This window comes from Artemia sp. Qi Xiang Cuo, chromosome 18, assembly GCF_049724085.1.
Source record: "Artemia sp. Qi Xiang Cuo chromosome 18, ASM4972408v1, whole genome shotgun sequence".
NCBI lineage: Eukaryota > Metazoa > Arthropoda > Branchiopoda > Anostraca > Artemiidae > Artemia > Artemia sp. Qi Xiang Cuo.
Genome location: NC_142811.1, coordinates 42,505,875 through 42,531,197, shown reverse-complemented (window position 1 = coordinate 42,531,197; position 25,323 = coordinate 42,505,875). Strand labels below are relative to the sequence as shown.

General features: G+C 36.3%; 1 protein-coding gene across 1 annotated transcript in view; it reads left to right on the top strand.

The window, feature by feature from the left end:
• Positions 1-1,069: 1,069 nt before the first annotated feature.
• LOC148941513 (arrestin homolog) overlaps positions 1,070-25,323 on the top strand; it is a 201,028-nt gene continuing 176,774 nt past the window's right edge. Inside the window, exon 1 of the mRNA XM_089104007.1 lies at positions 1,070-1,123. Within this exon, the coding sequence (XP_088960133.1) occupies positions 1,070-1,123 (54 nt within the window). The remainder of the gene's footprint in view (positions 1,124-25,323) is intronic.

The window sequence follows — 25,323 nt, the reverse complement described above, 5'->3', positions numbered from 1 at the left end:
TCAAAAATGCTGAACAAAATAGATCTCTTAAAATTTTGATCGGATGTGTTTTGGTGAAGGAAAGGCGAATGGGGGGGTATTGATTGCCCTCCATTCACTCTTGACTCTTAAAAAAGGCACAAAAACTGACGACTTCCAATCAAATGAACCCCATCTGATCCAAAGTGTATGCGACCACCCGTTCCGTAAAAACCTTATAAGCCACGGAACATAACTAACAACCATTACCACTGGGCTCTGGGGGGCTGTGTCCACCCTGAAGCTATTGTTAGGCTATATTTTCCCCTTCCATAAAAACCTCATATGGCCCAGGGCATAACTTACAACCCGTACCCCCCCCCCCCATTCTGGGGGTTATTTTAACCCCAAAGATCTTTCTATGCGATCTTTGGACTATTTTTCAGGCAAATGTCTATCCAAAAATTTCTATTGGATGCATTACGGGAAAATACGACATGGTTCGGGGGGGGGGGGTAGCTGCCCTCTGATCATTTCGACTCCTAAAATCCAAAACATGTTATCAAAACATTAAAAATCAAAACATGTAAGGCGCGTACTGTATTGTAGCCTACAAATAAAAAAGCGTATAAAACGCGCGGTTTCCAGTGAGAATCAGTATCCTTAAGCCCTCCTAATGCTTTTGGTACTGAATCTCGGGGTTGTAGAATATCCAACAACCGGGCGGTGTTGTTTGGTAAAACACACACATGACAAACCCGGAAGGAAAGGCCCCAGATAGGTGCTTTTAAAATATTTCCAGTCGACGACAGCGATATGTTCTAAATAAGGCCCTAAGAAAGAAAACTTCTAGGGAATTATTTCAATTTAAAATTACTTTGAATATTCTGTTTTTTTTTTTTTTTATGCGGAGCGTTACTTAACGCATATACGACAATTGGGCGGCCAACCAAGAAGTTGCTAAATCGCAAAAATCAAATATAATTATTACAAAAAGGCGTTGGTGTGTCAATATGTGACTGCGTCTTTTAGGCGGGGCTTAATTAGGACAAAAGGTTTCCCTTCCTAGAATCATAAAAGGCCCTGCTCTTCCTTCAGTTTCTTTTGAACCATGGCTGGACTAGGACAGGCTAATCTTCACAAAAAAGCATCTCCAAATGGAGAGGTAAGTAACTTTTGACCTGTGTCCGCCAAAAATCAAAATGCATTGAGTACAAATGTTGTCTGATTGCTTTTTGAGTTACTGGGCGGGGTGAAAAATTTTGGCTATAGGGAAAAGGGAATCTCAGCTTTCATTCGATTTACCCTCGTCGATAGTTTTGCTTTTATTAATGGAGCTTGTAGTTTCACCGCAAGGATGATCCAAGATTAAGAAAATCACGTGAATTTTTTCGACAATTTCACTGCCTGATTTTCGTTGTTAAGAATTAAAAATAGACGGGAGCAACCGTGGAAAATAGCAACAGCGCCGAATGAAGCCGAGTAACCCTAGACCTAGTAGATAAAATATTTTTTGCTGTTGATGACTAAACTGTCTTCAAGCTGCTTATTGGGCAAGGATGTAATAATTATTGTCCTGCTTCTGTTTGAAGAAGTTCTAGTACAAACCTGCCCTTTTGTATTTCCTCCAGAACATAGCAATCCAACCAGAGCAGTAGTCACGCTTGCAAGAAATTAAATAAAAAGACAAGTTTTTTAACTGAAAGTAAGGAGCAACATTGAAACTTAAAACGAACCGCAATTATTACGTATATGAGGCGGGTTCAGTCAATACCTCGCTCTTTACGCTACAGTTCGAATTTTGTTCGAATCACAAACCCGTTCTCAAAAAGGCCGTTTAATTAGAATAGATAGCTCTTTTGAAAGTTCCCCCACGAAAAACGTCCTCCATGGAAAGATCCTCGCGTGTAATCCCTTCCCTCCACCAGAAAAATCCCCGCTGATAAACGTCTGTATGCTTCCCAATAACCATGACTATATGTAAATAATGGGCAAATTTCATAGCTTACATGTCTTACCCCTGGGCACTTTTTTTTTGGGGGGGGGGGGGTCCAGTCATCCTCAGAGCTATATTTATTAGATTTTTCTACTATGCTGAAAAAATGGCTATCTGAAAATTTTGTTCGGGCGACGTTGGGGAAAAAAGGAGGGTGGGAGAGCTGCCCTCCAATAAATTGGTCACTTAAAAATGGTACCAGAACTTTTGATTTTCGACCAAATGAGCCCTCTCCCGATCTTCGACCATCACTGCTTCGATACGATCACCCCTGGAAAAAAAACAACAAATAAACACGCATCCGTGATCTTTATTCCTGCAAAAAATACAAAAAATTCCACGTTTTTGTACATAGGAGCTTGACATGTCTTGACAGTAGGGCTCCTCGGTATGCTGAATCTGATGGTTTCATTTTCATTAAGATATGACAGTTTGGGGGTGTTTCTTTCCCTTTCCAAAAATTTGGCAAATTTTCTTAGGCTCGTAACTTGTGATGGGTAACATTAAATTTGATGAATTTTACATATTTTGAATAAGCATCAAAACTTGATTCTTTTGTATATCTCTTGTTATCAAGGCTCTGCTTCTTAGAGTTTCAGTTACTTTTGGGCCGCATCACTCCTTACTTACAGTTCATTACCACGAACTGTTTGATAAAACCTATTGATAATTTAGCCCTTAAGAAATTTAGGGGGTGTTAGCCCTGCTCCTATTTTGTGGTGATTTTTTTATTTTAAGTTTCACATGATTATTCATTGTAATCTCTTTTATTTTTGAGTCTCATTTATTCTCTGATAGGGATTTCTGTCCGTTTTAAGTTTGAATTATTTTTGAATTTTTTTGTGCTTGTCTTAGGTTTAATGTAGCTCTTTAATTTTATTAAAATAATTCTTTTTGTGGAAAGAGTTTATTTTTATCAGTTTATAATAAACACGTGATTTCTCTTGGACCGTGCATTTTTTCTTACCTCCCATCAGCAAATGTTCCTAAGATTTCTAACCGTATGTTTCAAGCACAACAGACAAACACTGATTTTTGTCTCATTATTAAATAATAAACAAGTTTTTCAACTAAAATTAAGGAGCAACATTAAAACTTAAAACGTATATAAAATATTATGTATATGAAGAAATCGCTCCCTCCTCAGTACCTCGCTCTCTGCGCTACTTTTTGTTCCAATTATTTAAGAATGACTTCTGAAGCACAAGGGCGGTTTAATTAGAATAATATATTTTTTTAAGTTATAAAAAAAACTTTAGCTGAAAAAGTGAGGTATTGAGGAGGAGACAATCTCTCATATATGTAACAATTTCTATTCGTTTTATGTTTTAATGTTGCTCCTAACTTTTAGTTGGAAAAAACTTGTTTTTTTATTTAATTTTTGATTTTTTTAATAATACCGAGAAATCAGGCTCCACTTCCATGGAAAATTCCTTCCCTCGCGAAAAATTCCACCATAGAAAGATGGTCCCACGTATCCTCCCACCAGACAAATTTTTCAACACCCCCCTCCCCACCCAAAAACTATCTGTATACTTCTCTATAACCAATACTGTATATAAACAATGGGTAAATTTCCTACCTCGCAGCCTTTCCCCCGGGGACTGTGGGGGGTCAAGTCATCCTCAAAAAGATAGTTATTAGATCTTTTGACAACGCTGAATAAAATGGATATCTCAAAATTTTGATCGGGCAACTTTAGGAAAAAAAGGGCCGTGGGAGGGTGGCTAGCTGCCCTCCAATATTTTTGGCCACTTAAAAAGTCCACCGGAGCTTTTGATTTACGGTAAAATGAACAACTTATCTGATCCTCTAAGATCAATGGTTTGATACGATCATCCCTTGGGAAAAAAAAACAACCAAAAAACAAGTAACCGCGGTCTTTCCTGGTCTTTCCTCTGGCAAAAAAATACAAAATTCCACAGTTTTTTGTATAGGAGCTTGGAACCTCTACAGTAGGGTTCTCTGATATGCTGAATGTAATGTTTTGACTTTCATTAAGGTTTGATACGATCATCCCTTGAAAAAAAAAAAAAAAATAAAAACGCATCTGTGATCTTTCTTTCGGCAAAAATTCAAAATTCCACATTTTTGGGCATAGGACCTTGATATGTCTTCAGTAGGGCTCTCCGGTGTGCTGAATCTGATGGTTTCATTTTCATTAAGATCACATTACGGTTTGGGGTGTTTACCCCTTTTTTTGAAAATTGGGCAAATTTTCTAAGGCTCGTAAAAATTGATGGGTAGCATTAGACTTGATGAATATCTTATATCTTGAACAAGATTCAAAATTCGATTCTTTTGATGTAACTATTGTCATCAAGACTCTCTTGCTTAGAGTTTAGTTTACAATTGCGCCGCATTGCTCCTTATTTAGAGTTCGTTACCACGAACAGTTTGATTATCTTTTATCCTTGCTGCCACCATTCTTGTGACATGCGTGATGGTTATTTACATCTTCCTGTAATGCCACACTTTTTTATATTATGTGAAATCTACTGAGGTAAAAGTCTATCATGAACACGACCAGGAATATCTCAGGCTGAAGGAGCAAGTACTACCAGGACCTTTTTTTACCAGATTTTTAGATGGGAGTATTTCTCATTTTTAATGTACTTTTTAGTGTCTTCTTTTTTCCTAGGTGGGGTTATTAGCACACTGTCTTTACTGGTGACACTGATGAAATCAGTACTTAAATAAAAGGAAGTTTTTGTTGTTTTTTCTCATATGAGCTCAAACGTATAATAGCTATCATTTGAAGATTACTTAAAATATTTGATTTTTAGACAAATTTTAATGAATTGAATACATCAAATACATGCATCGATATACAACGAATTGCATAGTCGGCACATAGCAACACCTAGCTTGAGGAAGCAAGTGCTACTAGCAGCTTTCTTTTGCCAGGATTTTAAATTGGGGTGTTTCTCATTTTCATCTATTTTTCAATGTCCTCTTATTTCCCCGGTGGGTCCGTCCCTCCCCTGTATTCCCTGGTGACACTGGTTAAATCCATCCTTACGAAAAGGGAAGTTTCCCTTCTTTTTCCTCCTGTGAGCTCGAAGATATAATAGCTATTATTTAAAGATTAGTGAAAATATTTGATTTTTAGACAGACTTTTAATTAATCGAATATAAACATCAAATTGCATAATTGACCCACATCGAGTTGCTGCATACACAGTGGGAGATCAGATATCTATTTACATTTCTGTTAGTCCTATTTTATTAAGCAATAGACTAATTTGTAAAGATTCTTGCATTTGAAGAGTCTGATGTAAATAACATTAAAATATACAAGTTTATCGACAATGATAAAACTGTTAACTGAGAAACTGTATAAAATAAAATTGAAAAATTCCAATAATTTGCTACGATTCTGGAAACATTTATGAGAAACTTTTGAAAATTATAGAAGTTTTCTGATGTGAGCCTTCTCGTCTCCTCGTTATATAAAACTTTCCATCATTTACCATTGTCTTCTTGCGAGTTCTAGTTGCTTATTCTAGTTTTTTCCTTTGATGGATGCATCCACGTATGAAAATGAAAAATTGTCTTGATTGAAATATTTATCTACTGCCTATTATCTGGATATATAAATACATCTACATTTAAATTCTATTTATAGAGGAAAGGCAGCGTTCTCTAAGAAATTGTGTACTAAGAAGTTGAGTAGCAAATAGTTAAGGTCTTGAGCGACTTCCTATTTTCTGGGTTGTTGAGTCAAACATTGAGGACTCTTAAGACCTGACCAAGTAGCTAAAGCCTTAGACTATGATTTGCGAGGCTGTTGGATAGTACTGTAAACATAGTTTCGTGTTTTGACTACTTTAGACCTTTGTTGATGTTTTGAAGGGGACTGCTATTTGAAATTTTGAGTTTGCCCTTAAGGGGGCCCGTGTGCACTCCAGAATTAATGTAATTTCCCCTTCCTCTATACTCATGATTTTTAAAAGGACTATTTCTTTGGTCCATTGTTTTGAGGTGCTGCCAAATCCCTCACTCTTTACTGTGAACACCATGTACCGATGTTTTCACCATGTACCACGTGTTTACCGATAGATTTCATAGTACTAACTGTGACGCAATAGCCCGTCATTCCAATACTGAACAATATACTTTACTTTTCAAGGTGGTAAACAAGGTTTTCCTTTATGTTTCTTCAATCACATATTCCATTCAGAATACACAATTTGCTTCTTGCTGGGAACGACCTATTATTATGAACTCCTTAAATTCAAGACTAAAGCTGCTTTCCATTTAAACTGAAATTTTCTGGGGAATCATAAAATGGAATCAACTTTCAGAGCTAAGCTGCCATGAAAATGGGAGTAACAGACGTTTCAAGTAGAACACCAATTTCTTATAAAAAATAGAAAGCAAATAAAAGATAGGCTATATTATTTGTTTGTGCAACAGAAAAAAAAATACTGCCAAATTTTTCACCTCGGTAATTTGGCCAGATTTCTGTTGAGAGCATTGTTTCCCACCCCATTTGAATCGGGCTCTAATTTGGTATATTTGACAATCCCGTTACCCTCCTCAAATATATCTTTGTTACTTATTGACAAATTTACTTAAATTTAGGGGAAAAAAGATTATAAATTATATTGACTTGAGCTACCGTTAACCAGCATATTGATGCGATCTAATTACAATGACAATAAATGAACCAATACAAGTTACTTCATATTAAATAAAAAAGGACGTTAAAACTATAAATGAATAGAAACTAACTAAAACACACTAAGGGTTGCCACAATTTTAATCCCCCACTCTTTATGCTTCTTTGTAATTTGTGCAATATTTAAATATATATGAGAAGGGGTGCCGCCTCACTCTTAATTCTCCCCTCTTTGCGCCAACTTATTCTTTTATCACAATCTTTCAAAAATAAATATGCTCCAATAAGTGTGTTTTATATGGACTTCAAACGTGTTTAGGGATGGAAGCCACTACCTTGCGACAATTTGCCTTCATAAACTAGGAGGTCCCAAAGGGTCTATCTGTAATAGTGTTCAATTCTCATCAAGAATACATCTTTTTGGGGGTGAAAGGTGGCTCTCCCTTTTCTTACTAGGCGAATTATTCTATGTCAGCAGGTTTCGATCAATATCTTCAATTTTGCATAGTTCGAATCACAATAAAATTAATTTTCTTCTGTCTATTTTTTGTTTTTATAACCCACTTTTTGGGGGGTTCTCGGTTACCGTTGATAAGCCACCCTTTCGAATCTTTTGCGGTCGTATGTATGATTAAATATATCTATGGCGCATAGTTTTTTTTTATTTATTCTTGTTCTTAGTTAATCTTTTCTTTTTAGTTGGATATACTCTGCAAGGCAAATTTTGTTATAGATTATACGATTTCCCTAAGGGAGAAATCTCTTCTAGTTTTAATTCAAGTTTAAAATTTTAATTTCGTGGTATAACTTTACCAATTGTTGGTTTGAGACTTTCGAAACTGAGCGGAAATTTTGTAAATTCATGAAAACGCTGAAGCCTGTAATCTTATATTCTCTGACATAAATGAAATTTTTATAATTGGAGCTACTGAAATTTTACACCGTATTATAGAATATTAAAAGACTAGCTTACCTGTCACGCGTCGCTGCGATCTCAAAGGAAATTAAACAAAAAAAAACCAAGTTTTTAAACTAAAAGTAAGGATCAACATTAAAACTTAAAACGAAAAGAAATTATTCCGTGTATGAAAGGGGCTTTCCCCTCCTCAAGGCCTCGCTCTTTACGCTAATGTTCTTTATTTTTTTTAAAAATAAAGTTGTGTGACTGAGTCAAACTTTAGCGTAAAGGGCGCGTAACTTTTGATATTTCTTTTTTATTGTTTAAAAAAATAGAGTTGTGAGAAAGTAAAACTTTAGCGTAAAGAGCGAGGCGTTGAGGAGGGGACAGCCCCTTTCATATAAGGATTAATTTCTGTTCTTTTTAAGTTTTAATGTCGCTCCTTACTTTCAGTTTAAAAAACTTGTTTTTTTATTTAATTTCTGATAGTTTTTTAAACAAAAAAACTTTAGCGTAAAGAGAGAGGCGCTGAGGAGGGGACAGCCCCTTTTATATACGGAATAATTTTTGTTTGTTTTAAGTTTTAATGTCGCTCCTTACTTTCAGTTTTAAAAACTTGTTTTTTTTATTTAATTTCTGATCGTTTCTTAGTTAATGCAGCTTTTATTTTGGCTCACCCTCATTGAATAAGTAAACAAAATTTGGAAAAAATTTGTAATTTTCTTTTGCTAAATGGCTGTCTCTGAATTTGGTTCTGACGTAATTTACAAATTAACTTACGTAACGAACTTTTATATTCGTATATTTTTATTACGTATATTATGGGGTTCCCCCCTAGTCAATACCTCGCTCTTTACGTTAAGTTCAAATCGTGCTCCAATTCTTAAAGTTTGACTCTGTCTCACAACTTTATTTTTTAAAACAATAAAAAACTTTAGTGTAAAGAGCGAGGCGTTGAGGAGGGGACAGCCCCTTTCATATACGGAATAACTTCTGTTCGTTTTAAGTTTTAATGTCGCTCCTTACTTTCAGTTAAAAAAACTTTTTTTTTATTTAATTTCTGATCGTTTTTTAAACAAAAAACTTTAGCCTAAAGAGCGAGGCGCTGAGGAGGGGACAGCCCCTCTCATATACGGAATAATTTCTGTTCGTTTTAAGTTTTAATGTCGCTCCTTACTTTCAGTTTAAAAAACTTGTCTTTTTTATTTAATTTCTGATCGTTTTTTAATTAATGCAGCTTGAATTTTGGCTCACCGTCATTGAATAAGTAAACAAAATTTGCATAAAAATTTACTTTTCTTTTGCTAAATGGCTGTCACTAAATTTGGTTCTGACGTAACTTACGAATTAACTTACGTAGCGAACTTCTATATTCATTTAATTTTAATTCATATATTAGGGGGTTCGCCCCCTAGTCAATACCTTGCTCTTTAAGCTAAAGTTTGAATTTTGATCCAATTCCTTAAAAATGCGTTTAATCAAAAGCGCCGTTAATTAGAATAAATAGCTCTTATGAAAGTACTAAAAAATCTTTGGCTTAAAGAGCGAGGTATTGACTAGGGGGTGATTCCAATCATATATGTAATATTTTCTGTTCGTTTAAAGTTTTGATGTTGCTGCTGTTGCAGCTGAAAAACCTATTTTTTATATTTTATTTCTGATCTTTTTTTAAATAATGCTGGGAAGTCCGGCGTCCCCTTCATAGCAATGTCCCTTCCCCCATGAAAACTTCCTTCATGGAAAGATCCTCCCACATAACATCCGACCAACCCAACCCCCCCCCTCCCCCACTACCAGAAAAAATTTCCCCTGAAAACGTATGTATACTTTCCAATAACCAATACTAAATGTTAACATTGGGTAAAGTTCATAACTTTCAGGCCTCCCCCCAGGAACTTCGGGGTATTGAGTCATCCTAAAAGACATACTTATAATACTTATAATACTTTTGAACATGCTGAACAAAATGGCTATCTCAAAATTTTGATCGGGTGACTTTGGGAAAAAAATGAGGGTGGGAGGGGGCCTAGTTGCCCTCCATTTTTGGTCACTTAAAAAGGGAACTATAACTTTTAATTTCCATTCCAATGAGCCCTTTCTCGGTATTCTAGGACCACTGGGTCGATACGATCACCCCTGGGAAAAAGAAAAAAAAATAAAATAAACACGCACCCGTGATTTTTCTTCTGGCAAAAAAATGCAAAATTCCACATTTTTGTAGATAATAGCTTGAAACCTCTACATTAGGACTTTCTGATACGCTGAATATGATGGTGTGATTTTCATTAAGGTTTTATAACTTTTTGGGGGCCTTTCCACCTTTTTTCGAAAATAAGCCAAATTTTCTCAGGTGCGTAACTTTTGATGGGTAGGACTAAACTTGATGAAATTTATATATTTGAAATCAGCATTAAAATCTAATTCTTTTGATGTATCTATTTGTATCAAAATACCGTTTTCTAGAGTTTCGGTTACCATTGAGCCGGGTCGCTCCTTACTTACAGTTCGTTACCACGAACTGTTTGATTAAAGGAAATTTTCTCCCTAGAACATTCCTTCTGGAAAATTCCCGCGTAGAAAATTCCTTCTGCCAAAAAATCCCCCTCTGTGGATAATTCCTCCCATGAAACATTACATGGGCATATTCTCTCTCGCGGAAAATTGCCCCTGCGTATTAATAACGGTAGTATTTTTAAATTTAAAACAATTTGAAAACCGAAAATCCCTTCAGCGGACAATCCTACCACCGAGAAAGACCCCCTTGCAGAAAATCCCCCCTTACGGGAAACTTCCGTTGAGAATCCCTCTCCCCATGCCCCCCCAGAAAATTTTCCACCGAAAAACTGACATTCAGAAAATCATGAGGAACTACCGCAAATCACAATCAATAAGTAAATGACACTCAAAACGAACAGAAACTACAATAAATAGCTGAGTCAAACTCAAAACGAACAAAAATTAACAAGAGTAGAGCTAATAACCGCCATGCCTTCTCAAGACCAGAACATAATTTGGGCAGAACAGGACCAGAAAAAGACCAGAAAATGCTATGTGTAAACAATGAACGAATTGCCTAACTTACAGCCCTTGTCCTGAGGACTACGGGGAGGTTGACATCTCATAGTTACTGGACCTTTCTACAGACATAGTTACTAGACCTTTCTACAATGCTGAACAAAATAGCTATCTCAAAATATTGATCGGAGGTCTTTTGGGGAATGATAAGCTTAGGGGGGCTGATTGCCGTCCATCCTCTTTTGACTCTTAAAAAAAAGCACTAAAACTTCTGACTTCAAATCAAATGAGCTCCATCCGATCTAAAGTTTATACGATACCTACTGCTACTTCTTCTACTAACAACTCACCGCAGCACCAAGCCACCTAAGGCCAACACAGCAACGCATGCTCCTCCTCCATCCCAATCTATTCAAAGCCTCCTTTTTTACACCCTCCCAGGAAGTACTCATTTCCTTTAAGCTCTTTCTTTAAGAGCTTTCTTTAAGCTCTTTTTTTGAAAAAAATATAAATGTTTTTACTTTTAAAACTTTAATAAGTCAAATAATATTAACATTTTGATTACTAAGTATCAGTATATATATATTAAACTGAAAATGGAAATTCATTTGTTTTTTTTTCAGTAAAGTGAAACTTATATCCTGCCATTGGGAAGGCAGAAGGGTTTTGAGCCCTACTCATGTCAATGTCTGATCGTTTAGAGTTTGACTCGGTTATTTATTGTAATTTCTGATCGTTTTGGGTTTCATTTATTTATCTGATTTGTGGTAGTTTCACGCTTGGTAGATTATTTGATTTTATTTTGGCCAATTTTTTGTTTAATGGAGTTCTTTACTTTTCTTTGAAAAACTTATTTTGTGGAGAAAGTTTTTTTAATTAATTTCTATTCGTTTTATATTTACTTTACGTTTTATAGTACAGTGCAAATTATGTTCTGGCCTTGGGAAGGCATAGGGGGTTTGAGCCCAACTTATGCTGATTTCTGCTCGTTTGGAGTTTGACTTGGTTATTTATTGTAATTTCTGTTCGTTTTTAATTTCATTTATTTATCGATGCTGATTTGTGGTAGTTTCACGCTTGGTAAATTATTTGATTTTATTTTTGCTCATTTTTTGTTTAATGGATGTTCTGGCCTTGGGAAGGCATAGGGGTTTTGCGCCCAACTTATGATAATTTCCGCTCGTTTTGAGTTTGACTCGGTTATTTATTTTAATTTCTGTTCGTTTTGGGTTTCATTTATTTATCGATGCTGATTTGTGGTAGTTTAGAGCTTGGTAGACTATTTGATTTTATTTTTGCTCATTTTTTGTTTAATGGAGTTCTTTACTTTTCTTTGAAAAAATTATTGTGGGGAAACTGGTTTTTTAATTCATTGCTGTTCATTTTATATTGACAAAGCGTTTTCAGAAGAAAAGAAAATAACAATTTAAATCTTTCTGTTTTTTAAGGCTTTATAGTTTGGCCTTCTGTTTTCATACTGGAGAAAATTTTTCAGCAGTTTTTAGCAGCATACACCATTTTAAAAATCTGGACACAAATAGTACTGGTTAACTTATTTTCATACATCCTCTAGTTGACCTGAAATGGGAAACTTGATACCATTCGCAAAAAAATCTGTTTATTTTCTTTGATAGCTTTGATACACTTACACTATTTTGATTTGGTTAAATTTTAAGAGCAGAAGTAGCCTCGAAAGTTTGAACATAATATCAAACATAGTAGCCCGTTCTTGGGCTACTGCTGAGATCCCTTACTGGGGATTAGCATTATCACAGTGCATTTTGATTTAATCTTGAGGCAAAATTTAGTTTTTAAACATAATGGCCAAATGGGAGGGTGGAAGTGGAGGGGGGATTAGTTGCCCTCCAATCCCTTTCGACTATTAAAAGGGCATCAGCCCTTTTTCTTTTCAATCGAATGAGCCCCTTTCGAAGTTCCCACGACAACTCCTTCGATAAGAAGTGCCCTGGTCTAAACCACAACAATAACAACAAAAAATATTACTAATCCCTTTCGACTATTAAGAAGGGCACTAGTCCTTTGAAATTCAAATCGAATTAGCTCTTCTATGACGTTTTTATGACGTCGCCTATAAAAACCTTATATGCTCCCAGGGCAAAACTTGAAACCATTGCCCTGAGGGCTGTGGCGGAGTATCCTCCTCAAAAAACATGTTTTCTATTTGTAAATCAACTACGTTGAACAAAATGGCTATCTCAAAATTTTTATTGGATGTGTTTAGGGGAATGATGGTCGCGGGGGGGAGGGGAGGCTAGTTGCCCTCCAATCACTTTCGACTATTAAAATGGGAACTAGCTCTTTTAATTTCCAATCGAATGAGCCTTTTTTGGAGTTTCTACGACAACGCCTTCAATAAAAACCTTATATGCCCCCAGGGCATAACTTAAGACCCTTGCCCCGAGGGTTGCGGGGGAGTGTCCTCCTAAAAAAAATATTTTCTATCTGAAAATCAACTACACTGTGGCTATCTCAAAATTTGATTGGATGTGTTTGGGGGAATGATGGGCGTGGGGGGGGGCTTGTTGCCCTCCTATCACTTTCGACTATTAAGAATGGAACTAGACCTTTGAATTTCCAATCGAATTAGCTTGTTTTGAAGTTCCTACGACAACGCCTTCTATAAAAACCTTATATGCCCCCAGGACATAACTTAAAACCCTTGCCCTGAGGGTTGTGGGGGAGTGTCCTACTAAAAAACATATTTTCTAGCTGGAATTCAACTACTGCACTTAACAAATTGGCTCTTTCAAATTTTTGTTTGGTTGTGTTGGTGGAAATGAGGGGCGTGGGGGGGGGCTAGTTGCCCTCCAATCACTTTCGACTATTAAAAGGGCACTAGCCCTTTGAATTTCCATTCGAATGAGCCTTTTTTAAGTTTCTACGACATCTTCTATAGAAACCTTATATGCCCCCAGGGCACAACTTAAAACCCTGGCCCCAAGGGTTGTTGGAGTGTTTCCTCCACAAAAACATATTTTCTGTTTTGAAATCAACTACGCTGAACAAAATGGCTATCTCAAAATTTTGATTGGATGTGTTTGAGGGAATGATGGGCGTGGGGGGGGCCTAGTTGCCCTCCAATCCCTTTCGACTTTTAAAAAGGGCACTAGCCACTCCAATTTGCAATCAAATGAGCCCTTTTCGAAATTTCTATGACAACTCCTTCGATACGAAGTGCCTGGGTATGGAAAAAAAAAAACAAAAAAAAACAACACATTGTACTCACATCGTTCTTTACTTAGGCAGCACTAGCGGGCTGCCTATGATAGCGCTGTTGCGCTGCCTATGATACACTTATTTAATGTGCTTTGATTTATAGATATGTGATCCTTCTTGATCACATATCTATATCCTTCTATATCCTTTACATATCTATATCATCAAGATCCTTCTTGTCAGTAAGGACGAATTTAAAAGAATTACAGGTAAATCCTGTTATCATTAAGGAATAAAAAATATCGCAAATCCATTGCTTTTTGATCAATTTCGGTGCTTTTTTCCCTCATAAAAATACATTCTCGTCTCATTTGAACACTTGCACTGAGGCGTGGATGAAAAATAAATAGTAAGTTTCATGAACAATTTAATATACATATGCTGACATTTATTTCTTAAAACCGCAATTAATTTTTTATTTCTTAAAGTTATAAAAGTGAAACATTTAAAAGAATTTTTTGAGTAAACTACAATTTATATTCTGGCTTTTACAAAGCATAAGGGTTTTGAACCCCGTTCACATTAATTTCTGCCCGTTTGAGTTTGACTCTGTTATTTATTTTAATTTCTGTTCGTATTGGGTTTCATTTATTTATTGATCCTGATTTGTGGTAGTTGTATGCTTGGTATATTATTTGAATCTGTCTTTGTTCACTTTTGGTTTAATGGAGGTCTTTTTTTTTCTTAAACCATATTTTGTGGTAAAAGTTTTTTTTTTATTAATTTTTGTTCGTTTTATATTGGTACAGTATTTTTCAGAGAAAAAGAAAATAATAGTTTGAATCTTTCCGGTTTTCCTTTAAGAATTTTCAGTTTGGCCTGCTATTTATATGCTGGAGAAAGTTTTTCAGCAATTTTTAACAATATAAACTCTTTTGAAAATTATGACACAAATAGTAGTGTTTAATTTAGTTATATACATCCTTTAATTGACCTGTTAAATAAAAGTTAATACCATTCCCAAAAATTTTTATCTATGCTCTTAAACAGCCTGGATAGACTTACACTCCTTTGAATTAGTAAAATTTTAAGAGCAGAAGTAGTAATAGAAGTAGCCCCGAAAATTTGAACTTGGTACCCTCTGTCATTCTTGGTATATTGCTGAGATGTCTTATTGGCAGCCAGCATACAAACAGTGTGTTTGAATTTAGTTTTAAAGCAGCATTTAATTTTTAAGCATAATTGGCAAATTACTTAACTGTGGGGGCTTGACCTACCCAATAACCTAGACATATAGTTAATAGACCATTGAGCGGGGCTGAAAAAAATGGCTGCGTTAAAATTTTGATTGGAAGTGTCTGGAAAATTATGAGCTAAAAAGGAGGGATGATTGCCCTCCAACCCCTTTTGACTCTTAAGAGGGCACTAGAACTTTTAATTTTCAATCAAATTAGCTCCTTTAAAATACCAGTGATATTACTAGCTATGATAGAGCATCGCTGCCTATGTGCTTATATGCCATATAGTGCTTACATACCCTTTTAATACCTAAATGCATATAGTTTTTCGTTTAATTGAAACTCCTCCTAAACATTCCCTAAAAGTTTCAACTTAATGCTATTAGTATTCTTAGTTACAGTAACCGTATAAGCAGCATTAAATGAAGGCACGCAGTGTCTTTTGGCTAGCTCAAAATCCGCAACCTATGAAGGTATAAAGTTGAAATTTTCAGAGAATATTTATGTTGTATGGATGACAACCTGCTACACGTATGCAGGTTGTCAAAAGGGCTTATCAGCAATAACTTAGTAACAGTTGGGTGTGTGAAATAAAAACTCAAAACACTTGTTGTGAAGGATATTGAATATATAAACCAAAAGAAAATATTTGCATCATAATACGAATGCTTTTACTCCTACAACAACTGCTGCTGTTACGATTACTGCTACTACTACTTCTAGTACTGCTACTAAAAAAAATGGTTTGAAAAAAATGGCTGCGTTAAAATTTTTATTGGAAGTGTCTGGAAAATTATGAGCTAAAAAGGAGGGATGATTGCCCTCCAACCCCTTTTGACTCTTAAGAGGGCACTAGAACTGTTGATTTTCAATCAAATTAGCTCCTTTAAAATACCACTGATATTATTTGCTATGATAGAGCATCGCTGCCTATGTTCATATATACCCTATGGTGTTTATATACCCTTTTAATACCTAAATGCATATAGTTTTTCGTTTAATTGAAACTCCTCCTAAACATTCCCTAAAAGTTTCAACTTAATGCTATTAGTATTCTTAGTTACAGTAACCGTATAAGTAACCGTACCGTATACAGTAACCGTATAAGTAAGCAGCATTAAATGAAGGCACGCAGTGTCTTCTGGCTAGCTCAAAATCCGCAACCTATGAAGGTATAAAGTTGAAATTTTCAGAGAATATTTATGTTGTATGGATGACAACCTGCTACCCGTATGCAGGTTGTCAAAAGGGCTTATCAGCAATAACTTAGTAACAGTTGGGTGTGTGAAATAAAAACTCAAAACACTTGTTGTGAAGGATGCTGTATAAACCAAAAGAAAATATTTGCATCATAATACGAATGCTTTTACTCCTACAACAACTGCTACTGTTACGATTACTGCTACTACTACTTCTACTACTGCTACTAAAGCTAAGACTACTACTATTAATTGTGCTCCTACTGCTACTGCTACAAATGATATACCTAAGAGTATTAAGGCGAAAATTTCGGGCAATATTGTAACTGTATTGAAATAAATCGAAACACACTATGCCCATATGGGATATCAAAAAGACATATCAACAATGCAATAGGTTCGGTTGATGGTATTAAGTTAAAAATTTCCTTATGTATTGAAGGGGGTGTTGAAAAAAAAGGTGCTATTTACATACTGCTACTAATGCTACTGCTACTACTACAACTATTGCTACGCATAATTACTGGTCCTTTCAACAATTCTGAAAAAATTGATGTCTCAAAACTTTTTTTGAATGCTTATTATGGGAAATGATGGATGTGGGGGGGGGGAGGTTTTTCTCAAATCGCTTTGACTCTTAAAAAGGGCACTATAACTTCCAATTTAAAATCAAATGATCTTGGATCTTGAAGATAATGCTCTAGGGCTCTTGGGGTTGTGCCAACCCTGAAAGCATTGTTATATGTTCTTTGGACTTATTTCTGTAAACAAAATTGCCATCGCACAATTTCAGTCAGATGCATTTGGTGAAAAGAGGGGTAGTTGGGTGGAAGGGGGGGGGGGGTATTACTTGACCAGCATCACTATTGAGTCTTAAAAGGGAACTAAACTCCCAATCTCAACAAAATGAGTCACCTCTAAAGCTTATACAACCATCGCTTCGATAAGAAACTTAAATTCCCCAGGGGCATAACTTACAACCCTCGCTCTCAGGCTATAGAGGTTTGTATCAACCTCAAAACCTTTGTTATATGATATTTGGACTATTTTGAATAAAATAACTGTCCCTAAATATCTATTGGATATATCTCAGGAAAAGACGACGTGTTTGTGTGTGTGTATGGGGGGGGGGGGGTGGCTGCGTTCTGATCGCTTTGAATCGTAAAAAGGGCAATAGAACTTATGATTACCAATCCAATGAGTCCCCTCCAAAGCATATACGACCACCCTCTTTATAAGAACCTTACATGCCCAAATAGCATAACTTACAACCCTTTCCCTGAGAGCTGTAGGGTGGGGGGGGAGTTGTATTTCTCAATGACATAATTTCCTAAACTTTCAACAAAGATTAATAAAATTATTATCTCCAAGTTTTGATTGGAGGTGTTAAGCCAAATGATGAGTATGGACGGGGGGGGGCTGTTTGCTCTCAAATCACTTTGACTCTTAAAAAGGCACAAGAATTCAAATCAATAAATCCCCATCTGATGATTATACGACCGCCCATTCTATAAAAACCTTATAGGTCCTCATAAATCAACTTACAACCCTATCCCCAGGGTACGCAGGGGGGGGGGTGTCACCCCTAGAGACATTATTACATGCTCTTCGGACTAATTTGAAAAAAATCGCTATCTCATAATTTCAACCAGATGCGTTTGGTGAAAGGAGGGGCTGTAGGGGGGGGAGCATTCACCCTCCGATCGCTTTTGACTATTAATAAGTGTACTAGCCCTCTCCATTTCAAATTGAATGAACCCTTTTTAAGTTTCTACGACAAAGCTTTTTATTAAAACCTTATGCGTCCACAGGACATAACTTACGACCTTTGCCTTGGGGGCTGTGGGGGGTTTGTCATCCCAAAGACATAATTTCTGGACCTTTCAAATACGATTGAAAAAAAAATGTTTATCTGGAAATTTTGATTGGATGTGTTTGGGGAAATGATAGGTGGGAGAGGGGGGTTTGTTGCCCTCCAATCCCTTTCTACTATTAAAAAGGACACTAGCCCTTTTAACTTCCAATCAAATGAGCCCTTTTTAAGCTTCTACGACACCGCTTTCTATAAAAACCTTATATGCCTCCAGGACAAAACTTACAGTCCTTGCCTCGAGGGTTCTGTGGGGTTGTCATCATCAAAGACCTAATTTTCAGAACATTCAACTACGTTGAACAAAATGGCTGTCTCAAAATTTTGATTGGATGCGTCTGGGGGAATGATAGGCGTGAGATGGGGGCTAGTTGCCCTTTAATATCTTCTGACTATTAAAAAGGACACTCGCCCTCTCGATTTCCAATTAAATGAGCCCTTTTTGAAGCTTCTACGACAACATTTTCTATAAGAACCTTATATGTCCCAATAGCATCACTTACAACCCTTGTCGTGAGGGCTATGGGGTGTCATCCTCAAACTAACAAAATGGCCGTATCAAAATGTTGATCAGAAGTGTTTGGGGAAATGATAGGCAGGGGGATTCTCCATCCGATTACTCTTGACTATTAAAAAGGGCAATAGCCCTCTCAATTCAAGTCGAATGAGCCCTTTTTGAAATTTTTACGACAACGCTTTCTATAAAAACCTTATATGCCTTCAGGCCATAACTTACAACCTTGCCTGAGGGATGTGGGGGGTTCGTCATCCTCAAAGACATAATTTACAGGCCGTTCAACTACGTTGAACAAAATGGCTATCTCAAAATTTGGTTCAATCTGTTTGGAGAAATGGTGGGCCGGAGAGGGGGGTTTGTTGCTCTCCTATTACTTTCGACTATAAAAAAGGGCAATAGCCCTTTCAATTTCCAATCGAATGAGCCGTTTTTGAAGTTTCTACGACAATGCTTTCTAGAAAAACCTTATATGCCCCAGGGCATAACTTAAAACCCTTGCCCCGAGGGCTGTGTGGGGAGGGGGCTGTCATCTTCAAAGACCTTCTTTCCAGAACTTTCAACTACGTTGAACAAAATGACTATTTTAAAATTTTGATTAGATGTGTTTAGAGAAATGGTGGGCGTGAGAGGGGGGGGGGGTATTTGCCCTCCAATCACTTTCAGCATTTCAAGAGGGCACTTGCCCCTTCAATTTTCAATCGAATGAACCCTTGTTGAAGTTTCTACGACAACTCCTTCGATGCGGAGTGCCTTGGTCTAAAAAAAAGGAAAATAATGCATTGTGCCGATATCGTCCTTTACTTAGGCAGTGCTATTGCGCTGCCTATGATACTATCTATAAAAAGGCATTCTCGTCTTTCAGCTAGGGTCTGTAGGGAAACCCTAGTAAAACCAGTTTGAATTAGGCTCGTTGTTATGCCAAGTGGGGCTTGAGGGCTGAAAATATAATTACACTAATTTGTGTCGTTTAGTTTATGATTACACTAATAATATACTATTATGATAGAATTCTGTTGAACCTCAGAATGGGCTGGAAACCCGTGACTGAGGAGGATATTGCCGATTGTGCTGAAAAAAAGTAGGAGCTATATTATATTTGGGAGGTTCATAAGACAACTTGTTTTCATTTGTAGGATAGTTTTTACGTCATCCTACACATTCAAAATTTTTGAAGAAAAGAAACTTTAAAAAATCCATTATAGAATACCTGTGTTTGAAAGACTTTTGACTTGAAAACAAACTTATACATCTAAAACGTTGGTTTGTATCAAAGTATAAACACATACTGACAAGTACTGACAAAACTCTCCAAAAGTGACCCCGCGTACCTCCGCGTCTTTAGAGGGAAAATGTTGTACTACTTAATCGTTCCGAGCCAATAAATTAAATTTAATACAACTTTTACAGAACAAGTATAATCACCTACGGAACTTGAAAATTTTAGGCGCCAGGTTCGCATAGGTATGGAATCGTCCCCGGAGACGCAGACAAAGGGTCACTTATTTTGTGTGGAGAGGATAGGTTTTGTGAGTACTTGTTCAGTATGTGTTTATACTTTGGTTTGTATTTAACCTTTTATCGGATCGGCGTAAGGATTATTTAACCGTAAGGATCGGCGAAAGATTTTCCTGTACGCCATTTATGAAAAGTTATGTGTACATTAAGCTTCACCGATAAAGTTTTTGGGGTCTTGTACCCATATATTAAAAACTGATTGCCCCGATTCTTATCCAAGTTCTGATAAAAAAAAGTAGATTAGTGAAAAAGAAAAATGCGTGGATAATCTTGAAGTTGAAAAATTTTGCCTTATTGACAACTGTTGACGTCTTCATCTTTATTTCAATTGAAAATAAGCTTTTGCATTTCTTTTTTAAGAGTTCATATTGGATTCTTGTAAATAAATTTTTACACAGACCATAATAATTGTTAAACTTCATCACACAATATTAGAGGCCTCTGCTCCCCTCTCCCCTCTTCGAAGAAAAATGTGGATGACGACACATAAAAATAAAGCATTTTCCAAAATGCTTTGTGTGTCAGCATTTTCTTTAATAAGAGCACCCGAAAATTTTACTATTATAGATGTTTCAAAGAAAAGTAAAGAGGTATATTAAAACCTAGGAAGAGTAGAAATAAAATCAAATAATAATCAAAACTTAAACGAAAAGAATTAAATACCAATAAATCAATGTAACCTGAAACGAACAGAAATTAAATTGACAATCACATCAAATATTAGGCAATATCAACATTTCGAGATCTGGGTACTATTTTCAAAGGTCCCTCTCCGTGCGAACGTGTCTAAATGATAAAAAGACATGAGAGTCGTTGAAATGGCTAAGTGTTTTTTTCTCCTTTGAGGAGACAACAAGAGCTCAAAGTTTTATTAGTTTCTCCATTCTTTGATCCAAAGCTTGATATGTTTCAGCAGCAAACCAAAAACTATTTCAAAGAAACTTCCAAGGAAAGCCCAAGACTGAGTCTCTTGCAAGCGTATATTAGAAAAGAGGACACGAATTTGGAAAATCATAGAAAGAATATCATGATTAATTTCTATTCAGAATCATCGAAGCATATAGGATCATTCATTATAACGTTCTTTCTGCACGTAAAATCTACCCGTTGTTTGTTTATCATTATTATTATTATTTTTTATAACTCCTAAACTTTATCGTTGTATTTCTTTGAAGGAAGGGTGGCAGCACGATTCCTCGATACAGAACAATGCAAGATACAGATACAGTAAGGGATAGGGTTTTGTTAAGTGAAAAGTCTATATTACCTTTAACCGTATATCTAATTATGATAGTCCTTTAAACATTATGACAATTATTATCCTGTGAAGATCTTTCAATGATGCTGCTTCCTAGAAGTATTGCATTGAAAAGGAATCAAAGGTAGCATTGAAAAAAGAAGGGGGAAAACTTTTTTCTTTTTTTTGTCTGCTCCCCTGCGAAACCTTTATATATATATATATATATATATATATATATATATATATATATATATATATATATATATATATATATATATATATATATATATATATATATATATATATATATATATATATATCAGGTTTTAACGGGTAAAGAGAATCGGTAGCTTATGTACCGTCTGACATGCTGGAATCTCGTGCAAGCAGTGACGGTTCTGGCCTCTCTTGCGCCCGAGCCAAAATCTTGACTAGCACCCCCCCTCTTATCTCTCATAAAATTTTAAGACCAAGTTTTAACAAAACGTTCATTTATTAACAAAATTGTATTCAATTTATTAGTTACTTAACAATTTACTTTTTATTTTTTTAACTTATTAGTTAAACTATCATTAATTATTTAACTTTAATTATTTTAATCATTATTATGTAAATATTTTTTAATTTATTTATTAATTATTTAAATTTATTAACTGCACGCTCTACTTTATTTGAATAAAAGTAAAATTTCAAAAGTTACAAAATGACTACTAGCCGAAGATTATTAATTTGAAATTTAGCACCCCTAAGATTTCTGAGCTTGGTGCAAGTGCCCCCTCTGTCCCTCCCCTAAAACAACCTATAGGTGCAAGTTACTTTTTATATATATATATATATATATATATATATATATATATATATATATATATATATATATATATATATATATATATATATATATATATATATATATATATATATATATATATATATATATATATATATATATATATATAAGTAGAGATGACCCTATTGATCCGACGACCACACCATATATGGGCATAGAGCCACGTGGTTTATGGACTTTGTCAGTGAGAATTTGAAAAACAGGAATTTTGTCACATTTATGGATGTTTTTATGGTTTTTGTCAGTGAGAATGGAAAAACAGGAACTTTCTCACTTTCATGGATGTCAACAGCAATTTATGTATGTTTTATGGTTTTTGTCAGTCAGAATGGAAAAACAGTATTTTTCTCACTTTGCTGTCAGTCATTAATCAAATTGTTTCCGGGCAAAGTTTAGTAATGTCTGACAGGTACTGTTCCAGGAATAGATCCAAGTCATTAATGTCTTTGCCTCGGGAACAGTTCTACTGGTCGAACTCCAAAGGATATTAATAACCAAAGGCCATGGAAACAATTAGGCAAGAAACATCTTAGCGATGAATTGTTTTAGCGCGCGAAAAGGTTTCTTATTAATTTCAAATGTGTTAGCCCAGGGATGCTAAACAAAAGGAACACGCTGAATTACGTTTAGGGATTATTTGGGCGAAACCGTTTTAGACAGGTTGTGGAATTATTTCGGCGAAACAGATAGAGACATTTTAAAAGAAGATTTTGGAAGAGATTTTAGAAGAGAATTTGAGGGTGAAACTCTGTGGTCGTTATAATACACAATTTTCATTTGAACAGTGTTGTGAGGTCCTCTAACCCAACCCCAAAGGGTTCCAATCCTCCTACTCCAACCCCGAAGGAAGCCCCCGGTCCTCAAAGCCCCCCAAACTCCCAAAGGCCCTCCACCGGTCCCCCAAAGGCCCACCCCCACCCCCCAACGCCCACCCAGACCCCCAAAGGCCATCCCCAGGCCCCAAATGTCCCCCAGGCTCCCAACTGTCCCCCCGGACACTCAAAGGCCCACCCAAGCTCCCAAAGGGCCACCGGCGCCCCAAAGGCCCACCCAGACCCCCAAAGGCCATCCCCGGGCCCCCCAAAGGCACATCGAGCTCCCAAAGGACCAAAGGGGTCCCAAAGGCCCTCCACCGGTCCCCAAATGTCCCCCAGGCACCCATAGACCCTCCCGGCGCCCCCAAGGCCCACCCCGCACCCCCAAATCCATCCCCCGACCCCCCATCCCAACCCCCCGTCCCCCAAAGTCCCCCCCACCACCCAAACGACCACCCCCCCACAAAGGACCCACACACCCACAAATGCTCTCCCCGAGCACCCGTCGTTCGTTGATGTGTGTTGTCTGAAACCTATGATTTGGGATGTGTAGTTTGCTACTTCAGGCTTTTCTGAGCTAAGGTTTCCTAGTATTTCCTAGGTGAATGTTGTCTGAAACCAATAGTTTGGGATGAGTAGTTTGCTATTTCAGGCTTTTATGAGCTAGGTTTCTTAGCCTTTCGTTGATGTGTGTTGAGTAAAACTTATGATTTGGGATATGTAGTTTGTTATTTTTGACTTTTCTGAGTTGGATTTCTTAGTCTTTCATAGGTGAGTGGTGTCTGAAACCTATGATTTGGAATGGTTAATTTGCTATTTTTGACTTTTCTGAGCTAGATTTCTTAGCCTATCATATGTTTGTCCTTTCAGAAAATTATGATTTGGGAGGTGTAGTTTGCTTTTTGGACTTTTCAGAGCTAGGATTCTTAGTCACTCATAGGTGTTTGTTGTCTGAAACTTCGAGTTTGGGATGAGTAGTTGGCTATTTCAGACTTTTCTGAGCTAAGGTTTCTTAGTATTTCGTATGTGAATGTTGTCTGAAACTTATGATTTGGAATATTTAAATTACTATTTCGGGATTTTCTTATTTTTATTTCTTATTCTTTCATATGTTTATAGTTTCTGAAACATATGATTTGTGATGTGTAGGTTTATATTTTAGTATTTTATTAGATCGTTTTCTTATACTTTAATAGGTATGTGTTGTCATAACATTATGATTTGGTATTTGTAGTTTGCTATTTCAGGCTTTTCTGAGCTAAGGTTTTCTAGTATTTCGTAGGTGAATGTTGTCTGAAACTAATAGTTTGGGATGTGTAATTTGCTATTTCCGACTTTTCATAACCGGATTTCTTAGTCTTTCGTAGGTGTGAGGTGTCTGAAACCTATGATTTGGGATGTGTGGGTTGCTATTTCAGGCTTTTCTGAGTTGGATTTCTTAGTCTTTCATAGGTGTGTAGTGTCTGAAACCTATGATTTGGGGTGGATGGATTGCTACTTTTGACTTTTCTGAGCTGGATTTCTTAGCCTTTCATAGGTGTTTGTTGTCTGAAACATATAGTTTGGGATGACTAGTTTGATATTTTTTGACTTTTCTGAGCAGGATTTCATAGCCATTCGTAGGTGTGTGTTGACTGAAACCTATGATTCGGGATGGTTAATTTGCTATTTTTGACTTTTCTGAGCTAGATTTCTTAGCCACTCATAGGAGTGTGTTGTCTGAAACTCATGATTTGGGAAGCACACGAAAACTTACATGCACACAAAAACTTAAATGCACACAAAAACTTACACACACACACACACACACACACACACACAAAAAAAACACACACACACACACCAAAACACACACACACACGCCAAAACTTACACACGCACAAAAACTTACAGACACACACACACACACACACACACACACACAAAAACAAACACATCAACACAAAAAACTCACACACACACGCACAAAAACTTACACACACACACACACACAAAACTTACACATACACACACGAAAACTAACACACACACACGCCAAAACTTACACACAAAAAAACTTACACAATCACATTAAAAATTACACACACACACACACACACTAAAACTAACAAACACACTCAAAAACTAACACACACACAAACACACACAAACTCACACACACACACACACACACAAAAACTTACACATGCACACGAAAACTAAAAAGCACACAAAAACTGACATTCACACAAAAACTCAAACACACACACACACACAAAACTAACACACACACACACACACCAAAACTCACACACACACACGCCAAAACTTACACACACACAAAAACTTACACACACACACACATACACATACACACAAACTAACACTAGAACACAAAAAAAACACACACACACATTCCAAAACTAACACACACA